At 43.7% G+C, this 22,102-nt stretch overlaps 1 protein-coding gene and 1 non-coding gene across 7 annotated transcripts; both read right to left on the bottom strand.

Annotated features, from left to right (window-relative positions):
* Window positions 1–485: 485 nt before the first annotated feature.
* On the bottom strand, window positions 486–17,689 carry LOC6498796. Of its 6 annotated transcripts, none has more exons than XM_014903812.3 (5): window positions 17,406–17,689; window positions 4,038–4,469; window positions 3,833–3,959; window positions 1,568–2,878; window positions 486–893 (listed from the first exon to the last, which is right to left on the bottom strand). In XM_014903812.3, exons 2-5 carry the CDS (start codon window positions 4,359–4,361, stop codon window positions 751–753), a joined length of 1,905 nt encoding a protein of 634 aa, XP_014759298.1. In that variant the 5' UTR covers window positions 4,362–4,469; window positions 17,406–17,689; the 3' UTR covers window positions 486–750. The 6 variants fall into 6 exon arrangements, with proteins under 6 accessions (XP_014759298.1, XP_014759297.1, XP_032308090.1 ...); XM_014903811.3 differs by having other exon boundaries at window positions 17,428–17,689; XM_032452199.2 differs by lacking the exon at window positions 17,406–17,689 and adding an exon at window positions 15,054–15,072.
* Window positions 17,690–20,743: 3,054 nt separating this feature from the next.
* Trnam-cau lies at window positions 20,744–20,816 on the bottom strand. The gene has a single exon. It is a non-coding gene; the product is annotated as a tRNA-Met (tRNA).
* Between the last annotated feature and the right edge of the window lie 1,286 nt (window positions 20,817–22,102).

Genomic DNA, 22,102 nt, shown 5'->3' with positions numbered 1-22,102 from the left:
AAAAGCCATAGCTTCTCTATATCAACTCTTAGAGTACTATCGTATTCTATAAACATTTAAAAAATAAATAAAACACGAAATATTTGATTCGAATATTGGGCGTATACGTAATATGCCACTCCACATCACTCATACGACCCATTGGTTGGAGGAAAAGTGACAATTATTAAACAAAAAGCAAAATAAAGCTGGCTTCCCACAGAAGACATAAAGACAAAAAAAATAAAATAAAAAATAAACAAACCAGAACCCATAAAAGTGAGTTTTTGAAATAATTTTTTAGAGTGTTGGAGGTTGGAGGCTCCATTGATTATCCCCTCGATGATAATTAAATAAAAATAAGTGTGCAGCCCCTGCTTGGTAAAAAATTTTGATGAAAATGATATGATTTTGGAATAAATTAAAATAGAAAATAATGAAATAAGAGACCGGAGGATATGAGTGCCCATCTTCCCCCATAAAAGTCCATAAAAAAGAGCCCATTGCTCGGAATTAAAAATCTAAAATATAATTGTTTATTTTTGTAACAATTATGAATAATATTTAATACAAATAATTGGCTACACTCAAAAAAATAGTATATACACAATGTACACGCAGTAAACATACAGAGTAAAAAAAAAAAGACACTGGGAAAAAAATATGCGATAACAAGAACAATTTGCTAAGGTTAGGATGTGTTTTTTTTTGTGTTGTCTTGGAACCAAAGGCACTGAGTACGAGACTAGTTCGGTGGGCCAACCAGTGGAATTAGTTCAAGTCCCCGACGGGAGGTGACTTTCGGAGGCGAGCCCGGATGAAGTCCTCCAGGTACCAGCCGGCAAAGGCAAGGATACAGAGGGCGTTCAGGATGTTAAGGGTCACCGCGTAGCTGGTTTGATCCTTCACCAGGCCTGCAATGGTCAACAGAAGTGGTTTTAAATAAAAATAAGGAAAGCAGAACCACGCCAATGGCCCTCTTTCGAAGAACCCATGAACGATTAAAATAAAAAATAAAAAATAAAGTTTAAATGAGAAAAGGAGAGAGGTATTTTCACAATCTTATGAGTGATGAAATAACCCCCAAGGCACAGGCTTTTGTGGACGAGATAGGCCCACTGTTACTTTAAAAAAGAAAATAAATAAATATATAAGGAAATGAGAGTGCAGAGTGCCGAAGGAATGCTGTATCTATAGCATCCAAGAGCCTTGGCAAGTTATTTAAAAATAAATAAAATAATTAAATAGAAAGAAATATTAAATGGGAGAAAATGAGGCTGATTCAACTGGCTCGTTGGGCTGCCGAGCGCTGAATGGTTTGGAGGTGACAGAACTCCACCAGGTCAACTTTGTGGCCCTGCCAGTGTGGCAGTCGCAGTGTTAGAAACAAATACTGATGTCCTCGCCCAAGATGGTCACACTTTCTTGGGGTTCTATCGATTATTTGACAGGAAGACTTCGCAGAAGCCCTTCTGAGTCTCAGAACCTTAGTAGGCACTTTGAATTCGTAGCTCCCTCTCTTGGGCGGACCCTGCTCCCTCCCTTAGACGGACAAGTATGTCTTAAAAGGCAGATTTGATAAACTCACCAATCAGAGGTCCGAATACCATCGAGAAGGTGCCGGACATGAGGAGCTGGAGACCCGCTGCCGCCGGCAGGCGCTTCAGCGGCACATAGCTGGGAATGATCAGGGACCAGAAGACGGTGCGGAAGGCCTTGTTGAGGCCCAGCCAGAGGAAGATGCCGACCATGGCGTAGAAGTTGGTGGTCATCGAGAGGAGCATCCGGCCGATGCACATGCCCAGAATGCCCACCACGAAGAAGGTGCGGTTGCTCAGGTTGATCTTGGCGGTGATCAGCGGGATGAGGAAGCGCACCACCAGATCGAAGAAGCCCAGCGTGGACATGGCCAGAGCAATCTCGTTGTTCTTGAAGCCCAGGTCCCACAGTATGAACGGCGTTAGGATAGCGAAGTTAATCTCCACAAAGTTTATTAGGGTGATGCCCACGGCCAGGTTCACGTAGGTGATGTCCCGGAGCAGGTCCAGGTCAAAGAATATGACCACCTTCATGTAGAAGGGCAGCTTCTTCCGCCGCTGTCGCTCCTCCTCGTCCTCCAGCTCCTGCTTCTGCTTCTCCGTCAGCTTGCTGGGCTCCGTCTCCAGGTCGGACTCATAGCCCAGGGCCTCCTCCTCCTTGATGCTGTGGCTCACCGAGATGCTCCTCTGCTGGCGCCCCGCCCCCGGTCCCGACGAGTCCTTGCTGGTCATCCGCTTCAGTTCGATGTGCCCGTTGCCGGCGTCCGACTTGTCCCAGGTGTTGACCCGATTCCGGGTCCCGGCACTGTTCAGGGAGGCCCTCGAACCGAACCAGCCGTCGTTGGCGCGCGGTAGGACCGGCGTCTCCGGCTCCACCACGTTCTTGATGATGTCCTCGTCCTGGTCCTCCCTCTCCTTCTCCGACTGCAGCTTGGCCGGCTGCAGGGCCTCCGCATCCCGATCCCGCTTCACCACGTGCCACTTCACCGGCTGGTAGATCAGGGAGCAGGCAATCGTGTGCAGGGAGGCGCCTGCGAAGAGCAGGACTGTGCCCTGGACGCCGAACACCTTCAGCATGTGGGTCGCGAAGTAGGGCGACACTATCGGTCCCAGGCCGGCCACTCCGAACTGGTAGGCGGTGGCCGTCCGGCGCTTCACCTTGAAGTAGGTGTTGACCGCCAGCGAGGAGGCCGAGACCGTCAGGCCACGGCCGAAGCCGTAGATGATCGAGAAGCTGAGCAGGTAGACGGTGAAGGAGGCGGCGAAGACCATCCAGAAGAGGCCAACGAAGGTGAGGACGGAGCCCCAGAGGGCCACCACGCGGTAGGTGTAGCGTCGGAAGAGAGGCCCATTGAGGAGGCCTAAAAAACGATTAAGAAGCGATTAAAAAACAGGCCAGAAAATCAGATTACTCTTTAAATAGGAACTTTAAAGTTAAAATAAAAAAATAAAAATATGAGGAAATGAGAGCTCAGGCCTGGTCCACCGTCAGTCGATAAAGTAACGACTTAATATTAATTTAAAAAATAATATTAAAAAAAGGAGAGCCCAGAGTGAATGCTGTATCTATAGCATCCAATAGCGATGGCACTTAATTATGAATTAAATACAAAATATTTAATAATAAATAAATAAAAAGAAAAATACAAGGTTTAAAAGCACAAAGCCGTGCACTACAACCCGGACTACCTAGGAGCCACAGGATATTTGAATATTAAATAAAAATAAAAATAAAGATAGAAGAAAAGCAGGGGGAGACCTGTCCACCTCATTCTTGTCTCCACTAGGCACCACTGCATATATTTTTATACTTTTGAAGGAAGCTCGTTAATAAAATATGAAATAAATAATAAATAATTCAGAAATTAAAATAAGAAAATGAGAAAAACAAGTTCCAGCTCTGAAGATTCAATAGAATAATCAAATCGAACTGTTAGGCTTATAAATATTAAAATTAAATAAATAAAATAAAATAAAATAAGAAAATCAGAGAGGAGTGGAGGTCTGGGCTAGACGGAGGCCCAAAGACGACTGAAACTTTAGAAGCCTCAGTCTATAGGGAAGACTGAGGACCTGGGATAGTGTGACCTTGCTAGGGCCAAGTTCCTAATCCAGAAAATCCTGGAAAAAAAGGATTGCCATTGTTGTTTAATTTCTTGTTTCAGGATTGCCAACTTGGGCATTTTAAATTATTATTCTGGTATTCTCATTATATATCTGTGATCTGTGGGAATTTATTGTTTGTTCGACAAATTAAATGCATCTAAATACAAATGCAGTAATGGCCCTATGGCTTTTAGGACTAGAACTCTCACCCGTAAATGCAGAGACAGCTATCTGTGTGTTGATTATGGTGGTCAGTTGGGAACTGGTAATGCCCAGACCCGTCATTCGGTCCCGGAACAGAAGGCCAAACTGTTGAGCCAAAGCGAATGTCACCAGCTGGGAATGGGATATATATTTATTGATTCCTTATAGATATAGATATAGAATTTGTATCTGGAACTATCTGGTACTAACAATGTTCAGACCACTGGCCACGGCCACCAGCCAGCCCCATCCTCCGTCGGGCGCCACAAAGTCCTCGCCCAGATCGCTCTTGTCCCGCCTCTTTTTCTTCTTGGGCTCCTCCGCGGGCGGGGCGGTTGGTTCTACGGGCTTCTGGGCATAGAATTGGAGGGCGGGTGGTTGGATCTTGGCATCGTTGGCTCCATTCTTGGGCAGCAGTTGCTCCGATGCCGCCTTCTCCTCGGGCAACCTCAGTCTGGATAGCTCATTGTTGTGACTGTTGTTATTGTTATTGATGCTAATGTTGTTGTTGTAGGGACTCCGGTTATCGGTCATCTTGGATTAAGGATCTTAAGGATTGTTTCTTTGACGTGGAGGGCGGAGGGGTGGCAGAGTCTCAGAGTAGTTGCATCACTGGGATGGCGATGTGTTGGCGGGCGGCAACTGGAGGGCATAGAATTGTAGTTGGAATAAATAGAATAATTAGAATAGGAATTAATGAGAGACCAGGGAGCAAGTCAAGGCGAAAAACTAAGAGGCCATCGTTAAATAAATAAATAAATAAGTAATAAAAAGTAAATCAGAAAAGAAGAGAGATGAATGGTGTCTCTTGGGAGAGGAAGGACTTGGGCTTTAGCACATTGTTTTCCAGTGTGGCAGTTACTTGTCGGATTCTAATAGCTGCCACACTAATTGCTTCCAAAAAAGAGTGACCAGTGTTCTAAGAGAAACAATATTAATGAAAAGCTAGTAACATATTCGAATTAAAATGAAAATCACTGCAATATCCATTCCAAACATTGGCAAACATCAAACTCAATTAATCCAATCGCTTTTACCATCGAGCCTACTGGCTATGCCCTTTTCCCTTTCCAAAAAAAAAACAACTGCCTTAATTAAAAACGAAACTGTAGCCCCAAAAGGATTTCAGCACATTTCCAAGGCACAAGCCGAAAAAAAAAAAAAAAAACAAAACACAAACGAACAAATAATCACAAATGCCAAATGCCAGAGGCCAAAAGGCAAACGCATCAATATTTGAACTTCCAGCGAATTTATTTGCACAACAAGTCCGCCTCATTGGCTCCGACACTCGATTGCGAATCAATTGAGCTCTCCGATTCTTATTTTTAATTTAATTTTTCATTTATTTGTGTCGGAGCGACACACCAGAACACCAGAACGAAAGTCCAAAATACAACTGACTGACTGATCGAACAGTCAGTATTACACATTTTTTGTTTGTCTTTTTGATTTTTTTTAACTAACTCTTTAACTCTCACTCTGCATTTATTTTCTCGGAATTTTTGAGATATTTTCGAGGCCTGGAAACGTGACTGCCAAAAAGCAACAACTAAGTAAATAACGACTTAACACCAAACACAAATACGAATACGAATACGAATACGAATACGAATACGAATTCATATGGTTTTAAGAAAGAGAGTCGCTGACTCGAAAACAGAGCATTATCTTTCAGAGAGTTGGAAGTATAACACGCTCGTAAATACTTTTGCGACAAAGGATGTAACAGAGGCAGGCAGAGATGGTCGAGGTGGCAACGCCGAAAAATATCGATAGGGGTAAAGTTACAGGAGTTGGCAGCCCAGCGACAGGGGGGATCATGTACGATCGAACCGGTGTGAGGTAGGTCCGAATGGCGGCGTGAAGCTTGCGTTCTTTTCCACGTGAACCGGCGACACCGAAGGTATTCGAGGCGATATTGAGGAAAACAAAAAGACAGCAACGGCGCGAAGCGGACTCGAAGGAACACGGACCCGAGAATACAGACTCCGAATCTGGAGCACGGCGATCCGCAGCGAAGAGCGTCGGTTGGGCACAAAGCGAGACAGTTTTAGTGGCAGAGCTCGGGAATAACCCGCTTAGGTGAGTGTAGCTTGGTTAGTGAGGTTAGGTGGAAATTTTGATGGTGTTTTGCTTAGGAACTCGGCGAATATCAAGGCTGAGTGGGCGTATTGGTGTGCTCCACGGGCAGTGAAACTTGGAGTAGCTGTCTCCGTGGGCCCCAGCGAAAGCGAGGAGAAGGAGGGCGGCACGTGCCCGGCACAAGCGCGGCGGGAGCTGCGCCGCATTAGGAAGCGCGCAGGAGCAACCGAAGGAGCGAAAAGAAGGAACCAAAGAGGCGATCCCAGCGACGCAGGCGGTTTTGACCTAACCCTCGGAGAGGACTTCGGGCAACCGCGTGCTCTGAAAGAGGAGTTTCTAGAAAGAGCCGGCGCAAGTGCGCCCGAATACGGAGCATAGGAGCTGGCAGAGCTATAGAGGAGAAAGCAGACTTCGTGGTGAAATTGCCGTAGACTGTTGTTGCTGCCCGCAATCCACTCGCGTTCGGCGATTGCTCCGAAGTAGAAGGCAGATCCAGGAGCAGGCGATGACGTAGAGACTCTTTCCTTGTTAGTCTTAAGAATATCGGGAAGCATCTGGCGACCCTTAAATTTTGTACCACTCCCCTACAGGTGGCATGAGGAAAGCGCTTTCATCATCGCAACAACAGGACGAAGTGGTGAGTGAGAAAACATAGTTAAATTTCCCCGAGGTAGAATCATTCGTTGCCGTCTGCATCCTTTGGAGAATCCCAAGCTCGGGCATGATCCACGCGTTGAGTCTACAGCGGTAGTCTGAATCAGTATAAGCAAATAAGTCATCTCGTCGCTCCCAAGCTCAGGGGCCGGAACCCCGATTCCATCCCACGTCCCTCACGCGAATTTTCTCACGCGGGCGTGCAGGTTAGCGGGTGTGAAGACATCCAACCTTCTCTTTACGGGTTTTATTGCCAAATTGTTGCAATTAAGATTCTCTAATGTTTGAATATTGAAGTTTCGCTGTAATTTAGTTCCTATGCCTCAGATTTAAGAGATTTTGATTGAAGTTTTGTTGTAATTTAGTACCTATACCCTAGTTTTAAGAGATATCGAATGAAGTTTAGCAGTTAGGTTAAGATTGTAAGGTTAGGAGTTAAGGGTGGATTAGAATGTGGATTAGAAGTAATAAAATGTTTATAATGTGCTAAGAAAGTACAGCCGAGTCTGATTTGCAGCCGCCATGCCGTCACCTGATCGATCCAGGGGGCTACCTTGGACCGCTTGCGGGCCGAAAGTTTTTGAGAGAGTGGATTGGTAAGCCTGCGCTGTTCGACAGGCGAGGCACGCGTTCGATCAAATTCGAGATTCTATGATGGACAGCAGGGATCCTGTAGGGAGAGAGAGGAGTTTTAGAGGGACCCACCCACTAGCCGACGAGGTCTAGGCCGGCGACAGCGTGCACCTCCCGTCTCACCCGAATTTGTCAGTACAGGATTCTCGCGCCATGACTGTTCGTTACAGTTATAATTATTTTTAATAATTCCTCATAGATTTTCTGGCGCCCAACTTAGTGGCCATGTGGTTTAGGAGATGGCTAACAGCAACCATGTAGTGCAAAGATATTGAGTATATACTTTTTTCGGCTGGTTACAATGGCATGGCATTAACCACGACCAAAACATTCAGGATCTAAGAGTAACATCGCTTGGAATGCTACTTCGAAAGAAAGCAGAGTAGACCACGATGCTTCAGCAGCCTCACAGGCTAGGGGTAGTTTGGTGAATCCGGATTTGCGCTTTGGAATATAGGCGAGCAGAGGAATCGTCTAGCCACGCGAAACGGACACAGACGTCTTCTAGTAACGCATAGACGGGAAAGCGGGCTGAACAGGTGTTCGGAAATGCAGACTCGTTGAGTTCTGACCACGCCTTAAGAAAGCAGCGGACCCCGTCATTCCCCAAAGGAGGAGTCGGACGCTTGGAATTTATCGGCAAAAGTAGCAGGTAACCACGTCCGAAGCATTGACCTCGCAGGGCCTGGGAGTCAGCAGGACTGGCGAGGGAAGAGTAGAGGGGTTTTCTTTTTGTCGGTTCTCTTGAACGAAGTGGTTGGAACCTAGGATCAGGAAGAAGAAAAAACAGTGAGGTGGCGCATTGGCGGTGCACAGATCAGACAGAGGCATAGTTTGATTATAGTCTACAGGAATACAATTTTCGTTAGCGAAATAAGTGTTAGTTTTTCAGAATTATCGGAAATAGAGATATCATAATGAACCCAGCAGAGTCAGAGAAGGGGGCAGCGACACCCCAAAAGGTGCCAATATGCATGTTATGCAACAAAGAGATGGCAACAGGCAGGGCCAGAACCAAATGTGGGCATGAGTTCCATAAGTCATGCATAACTACTCACGCGAAAACCAAAGCTTCTTGTCCAACTTGCAAGGTTGTTTGTTTTGAGAAGCCTCAAACGGCGAGCGAAATGTCTTCGGCAGGCACAAGCCAGCAATTGCGTAGGGCGGATTCACCGGGTGCCGCAAGCCAAGGAGGTTCTCAAGCAGAGTCCCTAGGTAGTACGGCAGAAATGAGCTCAATGGTGTCTCAGTCGGTGCAAGCCATGCAGTCAACTTTGTTAGAACAACTATCAACTCAGATGGAGAGATTGTTTCAGCAAAGAGCCGAAAGGGAAGCTGAAGAAAGAGATTACCGGATGGCAGGGCGAAATGAATATCCTAGCGAACTCTCGGATAATGAGAGAAGGATTCGAGACCAAGGGGATATTCTTAGGGGCGACACGAGACAGCAAGGAGCAGCAAGCTCGACATATCGGCCCGACAAGGTAGGACATATTCTAAATAGCTGGAAGATCAGGTTTAGCGGAAGTCCAGATGGCATGACTGTAGACAACTTTATCTATCGAGTGGAGGCTCTAACCCACCAAACACTAGATAGCGACTTCTCGGCACTCTGCGGAAGTGCAAGTCTCCTATTCGATGGCAAGGCCGGGGAGTTTTATTGGCGCTTCCACAAAGCGAATAGAGGCATGAGATGGGGCGAATTGTGCGACGCTCTCAGGAACCATTTCCGCGATAGTCGGTCGGATGTGGACATACGCGAGTCTATTAGGGATAGAAAGCAACGCGAGAAGGAAGACTTCGACACGTTCTACGACGCAATAGAGCAATTAATGGACGGGCTGGGAACGCCCCTTAGCGAGACCACGATAGTGGAAGTTGTGAGGAGAAACCTGAGGCCCGAAATACGACATGAATTGCTGAATGTCACGATTCGATCGATCAGTCAATTAAGAGAAGTCTGTAAGCGTCGCGAAAGGTTCTTGCAGGAAATACGGCGCGAAAGCAGCTTTTGCAAGCCCAGCTATCCGAAGAAGTCGAACGGTGAGGGGTTTAGACGAGAGGATAGAGGTCAACATAGGAGCTATCCGGCTGCAAAAGTGGTAGCGGAAGTAAATGAGGGAATGGAATTGGAGGACGCGAGTGAGTTTTCGACCGATGAGGACTTGGACATCGAGGCGGTGGCTCTCATTTGTTGGAATTGTAGAAAGGAGGGGCACAGATATCAGGACTGTGCTGGAAAACGCAAGGTGTTTTGTTTCGGGTGCGGAGCACCTAATGTTTATAAACCGTCTTGTGCGAATTGTATAAAAAACGGGAGAGTGAACGCGCAAGACCGTCCAGCTCAGCGTGTTCAATTAGGACAGGGCAAGGACAAGTAGATCTAATAAAGGTAGCGATAAGAAAAACAGATTTAGATAGAGAAGAAAATGAAGTAATAGGAAGTAAGAAGCTGGAAGTTAATCAGAAAAGAAAATCTAGAAATACGAATAGGTTAAAATGTTATTGGCGTTCGTTGAGGAAGATCGAGACGATCAGGTATAAGGGTTCGGATAAGCGTCCGTTTGCGGAAGTCTATCTCCTAGGAGAGAAAGTCCTAGGGTTGCTGGACACAGGAGCTGCAGTCAGCTGTTTGGGAGGTAGATTGGCAGAGAGATTTATCAAGAGCGGAGCGGAGTTCGATCGCAAAGGAACATTTGTAAATACAGCCGATGGACAACAACAGCAAGTGATAGGGCAGGTGACAACCGAGATCAGATTCAAGGACCAATGTAGAAGTCAAAATCTGTACTTGGTTCCTACACTTAGGCAGGATTTGTATTTGGGCATCGACTTTTGGAACAGCTTTGAGCTTCTGCCGACAGAGTTCCAAGTTAGCGAGGTGTCAGTTTGTCACGAGTTGACGATAGCACAGCAAGCTAGGCTAAGGGAAGTAGTAGAGCAATTCCCGTCTTTTGCCAAGTTAGGTCTAGGTAAGACGCATCTAATCAGCCACAGCATCGAGGTGGGGAAGGCTAAAGCAGTAAAGCAGAGACATTTTCCCGTCTCCCCAGCGGTGGAGAGACTGTTATATGGGGAGGTTGAAAGGATGTTGAAGTTAGGAGTAATCGAGGAATCCGAGAGCGCTTGGTCGTCGCCAGTGGTGTTAGTCCAAAAGCCAGGGAAGGTTCGACTGTGTTTGGATTGCAGAAAGGTGAACAGCTTCACGCAGGGAGATGCATATCCTTTACCACAGATCGACGCGATTCTAAGCCGGCTTCCAAAGGCAGTTTACATCTCTAGTTTGGATCTAAAGGACGCCTATTGGCAGATTCCTTTGGACACCGCTTCGCGGGACAAGACAGCTTTCACAGTACCAGGCAAGCCGTTGTATCAGTTCACTGTGATGCCGTTCGGATTGTCCAACGCATCACAGACGATGACGCGGCTCATGGATAAAGTCATTCCGGCCTCTCTGCGAAACGAAGTTTTCGTCTATTTGGATGACTTATTAGTCGTTTCAGATTCCTTTGAGGCGCATATGTCAGTCCTAACGACGGTGGCTGAGCACATCCGACAGGCAGGGCTTACATTAAACGTCGAGAAAAGTCATTTCTGCGTACGATCGGTTAGGTATCTGGGTCACGTGATTGGTGAAGGAGTCATCAGAACAGACCCGGAAAAGATATCAGCCATGGTGGAATACCCAATCCCACGTACTCTGAAGGCATTGCGGAGTTTTCTGGGGATGACTGGGTGGTATAGTAAATTTATAAGCAACTATGCGGACATAGCGGCTCCACTGACAGATCTAGTGAGACCTAAGTGCAGGTTTACGATGACGCAGGCGGGGATCGAGGCGTTCACAAAGTTGAAGGAAGCAATGTGCCAAGCCCCAGTGCTACACAGTCCTGATTTTGAGAAGCCATTTTTCATCCATTGCGATGCGAGTAGTCATGGTATAGGGGGGGTGCTCGTCCAGAAAACAGAGGGAGATAAAGGAGACGAGTATCCTATAGCCTTCGTCTCAAGGAAGTTGAGCAAGGCTCAAAAAAACTACTCCGTCACGGAACAAGAGTGTCTGGCGGCGATTGTCTGCATCAACCGTTTTAGACCGTATGTCGAAGGGCATAGATTCACCGTGGTTACGGATCATGCGTCGCTGCAGTGGCTCATGTCACAGCCCGATTTAAGATCACGTCTGGGACGGTGGGCAGCCAAGTTGCAAGCTTATAAGTTCAAGTTTGAACATAGGAAAGGGAAGCTGCACGCGGTTCCGGATGCGCTATCTAGGGTTTTCGAAGGCGACGGCGAAGAGATCGAAGTGTCAGGCTTAGATGTAGACTATGAGTCTCCGTGTTTCGAGAGCAGAGATTATAGGACGTTGGCGGAGACGGTGGAAGCCAATAAGGACGTGACTCCGGATTTGAAAGTCATGGACGGAAAGGTTTTTCGGAGGGCAAAGCTGGTTCAGGAAGAGGGCTTGGTTGACCAATTCGCGTGGAAGCTATGGCTACCCAAGGAAGTGATTCCGGAAGTCTTGAAGGAGGCGCATGACAGTCCAATGGCCGCACACGGGGGTTTCAATAAAACGCTGGAGAGGATTCGGCGTATGTATTATTGGCCGAATTTGGTGGATGATGTAAGAGACTATGTCCGCAGGTGTGAGGTGTGTAAGGAAACGAAAGCACCCAACCGCGTTACGAGACCCACGATGGGCAGAGTAGGCGATTCTCAGAGATTTTTCCAGAGGATTTATGTTGATTTTCTGGGACCATACCCGAGGTCACGGTCAGGAAATGTGGGCATATTCATTGTGTTAGATCACCACACCAAGTTCGTTTTTCTGAAGGCGGTGAAGAAGTTGTCGGCTGATATAGTGGTCAAGTATATGAAGCAGGAGCTGTTCCATATGTTTGGCGTGCCGGAGACGGTAGTGTCGGACAATGGGACGCAATTCAAAGGGGAGGCGTTTAGAGGTTTGATGCGGGAGAACCGAGTAATGCAGGTCTTCACAGCGGTACATTCGCCGCAGGCGAACGCGTCAGAGCGGGTGAACAGATCCGTGATAGCAGCGATTCGGTCCTACGTGAAAACAGATCAGAAGAACTGGGATGAGCAGCTTAGCGAAATTTGTTGCGCCCTGAGGACAGCTGTTCATTCGGGAACAGGAGCTTCTCCGTACTACCTAGTTTTTGGACAGCAGTTTATGGGTTCCGGAGGCTCGTACAAGCTGTTGAGGGCATTAGGTCTGCTGGAGGATAGGAGTGTTTTGCTCTCGAGGGAGGATTCCATGGACATAGCTCGTAAGCAAGCTCAGAAGGCTTTGGAGATGCAGGGCGAAAGGAACGAGAGGCGGTACAATACACGTGCGAGGGACATTGAGTTTCAGAATGGGCAAGAGGTCTTCCGTAGGAATTTTAAGCAGAGTAACTTTGCAACTGGGTATAGTGCCAAACTCGGTCCTAAGTATGTCAAAGCTAGGATAAGAAAGAGGACCGGCAAGGCGACCTATGAGGTAGAGGATAGGCAAGGACGATTGGTTGGAGTGTACCATGCGAAGGACTTACGGCAGTGAATCCTGCCTCTGTGTTTGAGCTGTGTAGGATCCATGGCGATCCTAAGCCAGCTCTTGAGAGGGGGCTATTCTGTAACAGAGGCAGGCAGAGATGGTCGAGGTGGCAACGCCGAAAAATATCGATAGGGGTAAAGTTACAGGAGTTGGCAGCCCAGCGACAGGGGGGATCATGTACGATCGAACCGGTGTGAGGTAGGTCCGAATGGCGGCGTGAAGCTTGCGTTCTTTTCCACGTGAACCGGCGACACCGAAGGTATTCGAGGCGATATTGAGGAAAACAAAAAGACAGCAACGGTGCGAAGCGGACTCGAAGGAACACGGACCCGAGAATACAGACTCCGAATCTGGAGCACGGCGATCCGCAGCGAAGAGCGTCGGTTGGGCACAAAGCGAGACAGTTTTAGTGGCAGAGCTCGGGAATAACCCGCTTAGGTGAGTGTAGCTTGGTTAGTGAGGTTAGGTGGAAATTTTGATGGTGTTTTGCTTAGGAACTCGGCGAATATCAAGGCTGAGTGGGCGTATTGGTGTGCTCCACGGGCAGTGAAACTTGGAGTAGCTGTCTCCGTGGGCCCCAGCGAAAGCGAGGAGAAGGAGGGCGGCACGTGCCCGGCACAAGCGCGGCGGGAGCTGCGCCGCATTAGGAAGCGCGCAGGAGCAACCGAAGGAGCGAAAAGAAGGAACCAAAGAGGCGATCCCAGCGACGCAGGCGGTTTTGACCTAACCCTCGGAGAGGACTTCGGGCAACCGCGTGCTCTGAAAGAGGAGTTTCTAGAAAGAGCCGGCGCAAGTGCGCCCGAATACGGAGCATAGGAGCTGGCAGAGCTATAGAGGAGAAAGCAGACTTCGTGGTGAAATTGCCGTAGACTGTTGTTGCTGCCCGCAATCCACTCGCGTTCGGCGATTGCTCCGAAGTAGAAGGCAGATCCAGGAGCAGGCGATGACGTAGAGACTCTTTCCTTGTTAGTCTTAAGAATATCGGGAAGCATCTGGCGACCCTTAAATTTTGTACCACTCCCCTACAGGTGGCATGAGGAAAGCGCTTTCATCATCGCAACAACAGGACGAAGTGGTGAGTGAGAAAACATAGTTAAATTTCCCCGAGGTAGAATCATTCGTTGCCGTCTGCATCCTTTGGAGAATCCCAAGCTCGGGCATGATCCACGCGTTGAGTCTACAGCGGTAGTCTGAATCAGTATAAGCAAATAAGTCATCTCGTCGCTCCCAAGCTCAGGGGCCGGAACCCCGATTCCATCCCACGTCCCTCACGCGAATTTTCTCACGCGGGCGTGCAGGTTAGCGGGTGTGAAGACATCCAACCTTCTCTTTACGGGTTTTATTGCCAAATTGTTGCAATTAAGATTCTCTAATGTTTGAATATTGAAGTTTCGCTGTAATTTAGTTCCTATGCCTCAGATTTAAGAGATTTTGATTGAAGTTTTGTTGTAATTTAGTACCTATACCCTAGTTTTAAGAGATATCGAATGAAGTTTAGCAGTTAGGTTAAGATTGTAAGGTTAGGAGTTAAGGGTGGATTAGAATGTGGATTAGAAGTAATAAAATGTTTATAATGTGCTAAGAAAGTACAGCCGAGTCTGATTTGCAGCCGCCATGCCGTCACCTGATCGATCCAGGGGGCTACCTTGGACCGCTTGCGGGCCGAAAGTTTTTGAGAGAGTGGATTGGTAAGCCTGCGCTGTTCGACAGGCGAGGCACGCGTTCGATCAAATTCGAGATTCTATGATGGACAGCAGGGATCCTGTAGGGAGAGAGAGGAGTTTTAGAGGGACCCACCCACTAGCCGACGAGGTCTAGGCCGGCGACAGCGTGCACCTCCCGTCTCACCCGAATTTGTCAGTACAGGATTCTCGCGCCATGACTGTTCGTTACAAGGAATCGAGATATAAGGCCCCTTCGGCATTTCCAGATATCTACAACTGCCCAGGGCCTGGAGCTCTGGAGGTCTGGAGGCCTGAAGGTTCGATTTCCGAAGGGGGCCACCTGCAATATTATTCGGGCCATGTGATAAGAGCCACTCGGGCGATATCTTCTAATTATATTGTTGCCCAACCCAGATACAGATATCCCCCACCAACCCTACAGAGTTCTTTTCAAAGGGGAGTTTAGATCTTTCAACTTGCTCCTCCTTATAAGACACTTTTTTAAACACATTTCCTCGTTTGTAGAACCTTTTTGTTCAAACTCAGTAATTAGTTGGAAATATTGTGGTTGATTAAAAGTATCTTTGAAGATAGCTTCCGTATTGTTTTTGTCACTGGCTTGCTGACTAGCTCGCTTACTCGCTTTATCGGACCCCGACTGACTGACTGACTGACTTGTGATTCCATTCCACTCCGTCCGATTCGATTCACAAATGAAAATGACCACCAAAAACATATGGCTATGGGTTCGTGGCTGGAGATAAGATTCCCAGACAAAGTTCGCAACCCATTTCGCGATATATTCCGATGTAGAAGCCTCTAGTTCTAAAGGTCGGAGCCGGACCATTAAAAAGCGAAACGAATCAAATATCAAATACCAATTTACAATGTTTTAATTATACAGCCGGCAATCGGCATTCGGCAGTAAACAATTATTATGGTGCATACTGTTCAGACTTTTGACTCGTTTATCTCAGCTCTCAGTTCGATATTAAGCCAGCCGCATGCCCACATTATAATTGCTGTTAATTGACCTTAAGCCTTCCTCGGCCCCGGTCTCCGGTCCCCGGTCCAAGAGTGAGTCAGCTCTTTGGCGTTATCGGAGCAGAGTTATGGAATATTTCAATGCTGTTCATCAATCGATCAAAAAATGTATATATGCATGGGGCACATGGCTTTCAGAAGAGGATACCCGTGATATCTCGCCCAATATGTTGCAATTCGAGGGGAGAACTAAGCCTACATGACCTAGTTACTGATATTCTTTAGGGTTTCAAGGCCTGAGAAGTAGGATTACTTCCTTGTACTAGTCATCCCGAAGTATACTTAATGAGAAGCGCGTAGAAGGGCGCTTCTTTATTTGACACACAAACCAGATCAAAACTTTGTGACTCATCTTATTTACATAATTAAACAACAATTAAATTCCAACTAAATACGCTGTCGACCCAAACCACTAGGAAGTATGATAAAGCCACCGACCGAGCAGCAAGACTATAAATATTTACACTCACATCCACGTGAACATAAAGCTATATTTTTACCGCAATTATAAATTCCGCGATTAGCGCTATAGGGATGGAGGTGCGATTATAAAATAAGCTAGTACTTGTTCTTCAGAGTTGATACTTCAAGACACTTTTAAAGCCAGAAACAAACACGGGCATAATTAGAGCTTTCCGCTCATTATACGATCTAACCCGCTGGCTACCTGGCCGACTTGGCACTCCATAAAAGAGTATTTGCACGGCGGCCATAAAAGCGTTTACGATCTGCGGTGGCTGGCAGACGCCTTTTGGCAGCCACTGTCTCCGTAAAAACGTAATCACACTACATTTCGAGAGGAGAACGACTTTGATTGATGTTTTGATTGATAGTCGGTGGCACATCACGTATGTACTCCTATAAAAAAAAGCCTCGAATGAAATCTTAAATGAGAAAATTTTATTTAAAAAAGAAAGAGTTGTGAAATTCTATCCATCGGCAAAGTATTTAAATATTTAAGGGGTGCAGTTTTATTATTACTAATTACTATTACTAACTACTATTACTAATAAAATATTATTAAATTCTTTGTTGCTTTTTATTATTTCTCTTAATTAGAAGCTTCTATTTATGAATTTTAATTGAATTTAGAAGTAGGTTTTTGAAATTGGAATGCAAAATAATGATGAAAAGAAATAAAATATGTTAATATTTAAAAAATAAAAAAGTGCCCTCCTCCTCGATTCTCACACTAAGCACTTAAGCAAGATTTAAAAAAAATAATAAATTTTCAAAATTTATTTAAAAAAAAATAAATAAATAAAATAAAAGTGCCCTCCTCCTCGATTCTCATATTAAGAACTTAAGCAAAGCAACTAAAATTAATTTGATTTATTTTTTTTTAAATTATTTTTTATTTTTAAATTTAAATATTGTTGCAATGCTCTCCTTCGCGTTTCTCAGAGTGTCTCATACACTTAACTAATTCCAAAACAAAAGAAAAGATTGTTCCTCTTCTTACTTTTTTTTTTATTTTTCACAAAAAATAATAAAGAAAATCCGTGAGAAGAGACTCTTCCAAATCAAAACAAAAACAAGACAATACACAATCATATAAAGATATAATCAAAAAAGATTAGCAATTTATTTTTGTTTCAAAACTGTTGAAACGCCCGAAGATGTTTTTGAAATCAAAACAAGCCACCACCTGATGAAATGTTTTCATATTTAAGTGAAAGTTTAAGGGATAAACATTTTTCAAGTATTTTAAATAAGATTAATCCCCAACTCTGTGGCCTAATAGCCACCAGAAGCACGTGTCTTTGAAAAGCGAAAAGCGCGCGCTTTGGTTAAACCGAAAAATTAGTCTAATGCTAGTCCGTAGTGCTAATTGCTAGTCTAAACTGACTACCAAGACACTCTAGCCCACACACGTGCTCACATGAACACCGAAACATATATAGTGTGTATATATATTTTACAAAATAGAGATATTTTAGGCCGTACGCTTTATTTTTGGTTTAAATACTTTCTTCTGGCCGGCTCTCCTGCACTTGTTGTTACTTTGTCGCCTTCTAGTTGTTCTTGTTTTGTTCAATTTGCTTTAATTTTTATTCTTCACATTGCTTATGTTTTAAAGTTAAAAAATAAAAACAATAACCGAAAAAAAAAAGAATTAAATACGAGCCGCGTAGTAATTAGAAGAAAATCAACAGGCGACGAGTATGACTTTTCCGTTGCGTTCACCAGCGCGAACTGAACTGAACGATTTTGTGAATTATAGTATTAAACGGGGAAACACCCATACACTGAAACATATCTCCCATGTATTTATTTGTCACACAAATACAACAAAAACAACAACAAAAAATGTAGATTTCGAATTGGTGTGAGTGTTATTTTGGTCTTTTGCTTCTAGCACACTTTTTTTTTTTTTTTTTTGTATTTTTTGTCTTTGTTTTGATAAGACATGTATATATATATATACATATATATATTTTTTTTTTGATTGCAATGTTACCTCAGTATTTGCCTTATTTTTGTTGTAATTAGTTTTGTCGTCGCAGGCGCGATTATCAGGGGCAAATATACACCACCCAACCACCCGACCGACGCACCACCCAACCACATATCAACACAAACAAATACCAAATAAATACATGCATATATCTCTATATGTGTCTATGGACGCATTACGTCTAGAAGCCAAGTAAATTACGTATACGACCGAGTGCCGCGCAAAAAAAAGTGAACAAAAATGAGGAAAAAAAACATACGTACTCATAAATACATTATGATAGCGGAGCGGCGATTAGAATTTGATTTTGTCATCGACAGTGGGGGGCACAGTGGGGCCAAAACCCCAATTAATCGCCAGAAACTAATTAAGCTAAGTGGTGGAATTTGAGGTGGCAAGGTGGCAAGGTGCCAACGAGGATGGCATTTAAGATAAAGGAAATAAATGGAGGGAAGTTCAACTCCCTAGGGCTCTGGATAGCCTTAAAGTATGCTATATTTTCAAGGCTGCTAATTAATATTACTTTACTAAATATTCTTCAAACTATTATTTATAATAATTACACATGTATGTTTTAAATTTTAAATTAATTAGAAAAAGAGTAAAAATAAATAAAAATTTAAAAATTCTTGTATAGGGACACAAGTTCTTACCTTTTTAGAAACCTCTACAGATCTCCAATATTCTAAAAACTAAATAATTGACTTACTTATTTTAATAATATATGCTATTAAATATTAAATTAAATAGAAGAGTAAAAATAAATAAAATATGCATATTCTTCTATACGAATGCAAGTTCTTACCTTCTCACAACCCTCTTTGGATCTCTTTGGATCTCCAATTTAAAAAATAATTACAACACTTATTTTAAACATTTATTTGTTAAATATCAGACCCCCTCAGACCACTGTACCATGCATATTTTTTTCGGGGATCCATCAGCAGTCGCGGCGGTCTGGCCGCCTCCTACAGGAAATGAGAACCGTTCCACCGGCCAGGAGGAAGAGCCGCCCCGCCACTTGGCAAATTAATTCCAATGCTGACAACTTGTCACCACCGGCCGGCCGTGTAGAACCTGAATTCTGGCCAAGATATGGCCCGTGGCCCAAGGAGGTGCTTACCATCATATCAGAAAGTAAAAAAAAAAAGACTAAAGTTTGCATTACATTCCAAGGCCGACGTAATCGCCATGACGCAGATCTGGGGGATTATTTGCACCTCGATTCTCCTTTTTTTTTTCTCTCTGCGAGTATTCTTGGGGAACTTCCATTTGAATGATTTCGGAAAAGAGAAAGGCTCGACCCTGGCCCATTATCAGCTGCAAAGAAACTAGAGCTATAAATACGGAAAACATAATTATTAAATAATCTATTTTTTGTGGCGTTTCGCGATGACCTTTGAGCCGCCAAGCAAGATCTTTTGTTGGAGAACTCTATCACCGAGAGCACTATAAACAGTTTACAGTGCCTCGATAAGGAGGACTTTTTGCGACCTGGGTACAAAGAGCAAGGTGGGTGTGTCGGTGGATCCATAAATAATATACTCTATATATGCAGTTGCTGTTGCTGGAACGGATCCCGAAAGGTTACTCTAATCGCTTATGTGTGTACTCTCTCGCCACACAAGCAATTTAAGTAGCCACCAAAGACCTGCCTCCCTCGATAAGGAATTTTTCGGTTTTTTTTTCGCTTTTTTGTTCTGTCGGATGTCGCGGATGTTATAAAGATTTGATAAGTTCAAAATATTATATATATTATATACGACCATAATGTGTCGTATAATAATTATTTCTTTTTAATATACTATTTTTATTATTTTTGATTTGAGTTTTAGTAACACTTTCCTTCACAGCCGCTTTGTTTAAAAAATTGTAACGTCTGGCCATCTATGTTGTGAAATAAAAATAAACACAAAATAATTGGACAGACGTAAAAATTTTAAAAACATACATATTTCAGGCAATATATATTTTTTAAATTGTTTAAGATTTTAATTCTTGCACTTTCATTTATTTTTATCTAGCACAACACCCGACGTGCGTTTTAAAAACTAGCAGGTCGCGTGATGAGCCAGGTGAACATAAATAAAATAAGAATCATTTAAAATTAAATATTTGATTAGAATAAAACACTTTCGGGTCAATTTTAATTTTTGTATTTAAGTCAGCCTAAAAGCTGCCAATTTTTATTTAAAACTTTTACTCGAAAGCCTAAAAGATGCAACAATTTTTATTTTACTCTCAATCCACAACCAAATTATCGATCTTTTAAATAGGCTTTGGTTTATTTTATTCTTGAATACATATTTTAAGTTTGTTTTTATATCTGCTTGAAGCCTAAAATTAATTATCGATTAAATATTTCCACCTAAAGAATAAATAATTTCTAATTAAAACACTTCGCTTGCCACTTTTCTGCATAAAAACACTGCAAAAAAAATATAGATGCTGGGAAAATGATTATTTCTGGTTGACATCGACGCTCAGTTGCTTGAAAAATACACTCAGAGTAAATGTCTGCCAAGAGTAAGCAATTTCTAGTCTTAAAACTGCACTGAGCAAAATTGGAGAGTGAGAATACATTATTCCTAGATGGCATCTCTTCAGAGTGATTTAAAAAAATAACACCGAAGTAATGCCACATATGGAATAAATAGTTCTATTAATTTTAAATATTAAATCTCACTTAATGAGGCTGAAGAAATTACTTGTATGTGAGAAGCAAATGGATCAATGATCAGATACAACACTGGCCCAAGAACTTCTCATAAAATAAGTAATTCTAGGCACTGAAAATAAAATTGAAAAAAAAAAAAAAAATATTACATGCCCCGGGTGAGGCTCGAACTCACGACCTTAAGATTATGAGACTTACGCGCTGCCAACTGCGCCACCGAGGCCTTGCAATTTCGGCAGGATGCCCTTCTATCCTCTATCTTCCATCTTCTATCTGGAAGATTCAAATTTTAAAAATATCCCAAATCACAAAGATGGCTGGCTGTCAAAATGCTACTTGAGAGTAAAGAGATTAAAGACTAAAAACAGAAACTTTAATATCAAAACTCCAAAGAACCACGATGAAATAAAATAAAATGATTGAAATAAAATGGAGAACAGATATATCTTTTCCCTCCAGTGATGATTCAGTTTCCAATTAAGCGATCTCATCGCAATAAAGTCTAATCAAAAATTTGTTCCCCATCCGACAGAGACATCCTCCCCAGCTCCAAAGTCCGGAATCTAACAAGAGTCTTGTGACGGAAGGAGCACGTGAATATCACGAGGTAAGTCATCAATACACATAAATATTAAAAAATATATGTGTTTATAAACTGAACCGATCAATGACATTGCCGCCGGGACAGTACTGATTCGATAAAGAAGTTTGTCATCCACAACCTGGAAGTTCTAGTTCTAAAATATAAATATTATTTTTTCCTATTTCTGATAACAGCTTGACTTTGATAGACTTATTTTTATAGACATTGTACAGTAGTAGTATTCACCATGAATCAATCACTTAATCAATGCACTTCCCTCGGTATAGCTGGGGATGGATTTCGACCCAAAACCAACCAACACGTGCAAATTAGGCGATTGCGATTAGGTTACAGAGATCAGAACCAGTTTGGAGCCGCCACCGCCGGAGCTGGCAAGTTGCCATAAACCCGACCCGTATCCGATAAAACAATAAATACCTCTGAACTGGAAATCAAAATTAAATGTAACTCTCCGAGCGGAAAGTTACAAGCTCGTGTTAAAAAAAAATGAGAAAAAAAAAGGAGGAAAAGGGGGAACACCTACAGCCAATGATGTATAGATGATGATGCTGATGGGGTTCAATGCACCTTGGGGGCTTATCAAATAGACAGATAGTCAAATAGTCCCCGATACCCACCCACCTGCATGCAGGCAGGCTGCCATTGGAAATATCTGCCAAAACCAGGCAGAAAAAAAAAGGAAAAATTTAATAAAAGTGTGCACATGACGCACAGGAAGCAGTCGGGCTCTCTTTTCGCAGCCAATGCTAAATAAATTTGTCGCAGCTCGTTTTTTGTTGCCACTGTCAACATCAGCGGAACTCGAAGGCAATATGGGTCGGTTTGGGGGGAGTGACGACTACGAGATACCCACTACAAGGTGAGGTCTAATATAAAATTGGGAGTTATATATTTTTCAAAAACAA

The sequence above is a fragment of the Drosophila ananassae genome, chromosome XR (assembly GCF_017639315.1).
Source record: "Drosophila ananassae strain 14024-0371.13 chromosome XR, ASM1763931v2, whole genome shotgun sequence".
NCBI lineage: Eukaryota > Metazoa > Arthropoda > Insecta > Diptera > Drosophilidae > Drosophila > Drosophila ananassae.
This window is presented reverse-complemented; position numbering and strand designations above follow the sequence as displayed.

Bases quoted from the DNA above. Each gene is read 5' to 3' on its own strand.
- LOC6498796 (XM_014903812.3), bottom strand. From the start codon at position 4,361: ATGACCGATAACCGGAGTCCCTACAACAACAACATTAGCATCAATAAC. The intron at 2,879-3,832 runs GTGAGAGTTCTA...ATCGTTTTTTAG, and splicing joins AGCTGTCTCTGCATTTACGG to GCCTCCTCAATGGGCCTCTC. The intron at 894-1,567 runs GTGAGTTTATCA...TGACCATTGCAG, and splicing joins GGTATTCGGACCTCTGATTG to GCCTGGTGAAGGATCAAACC.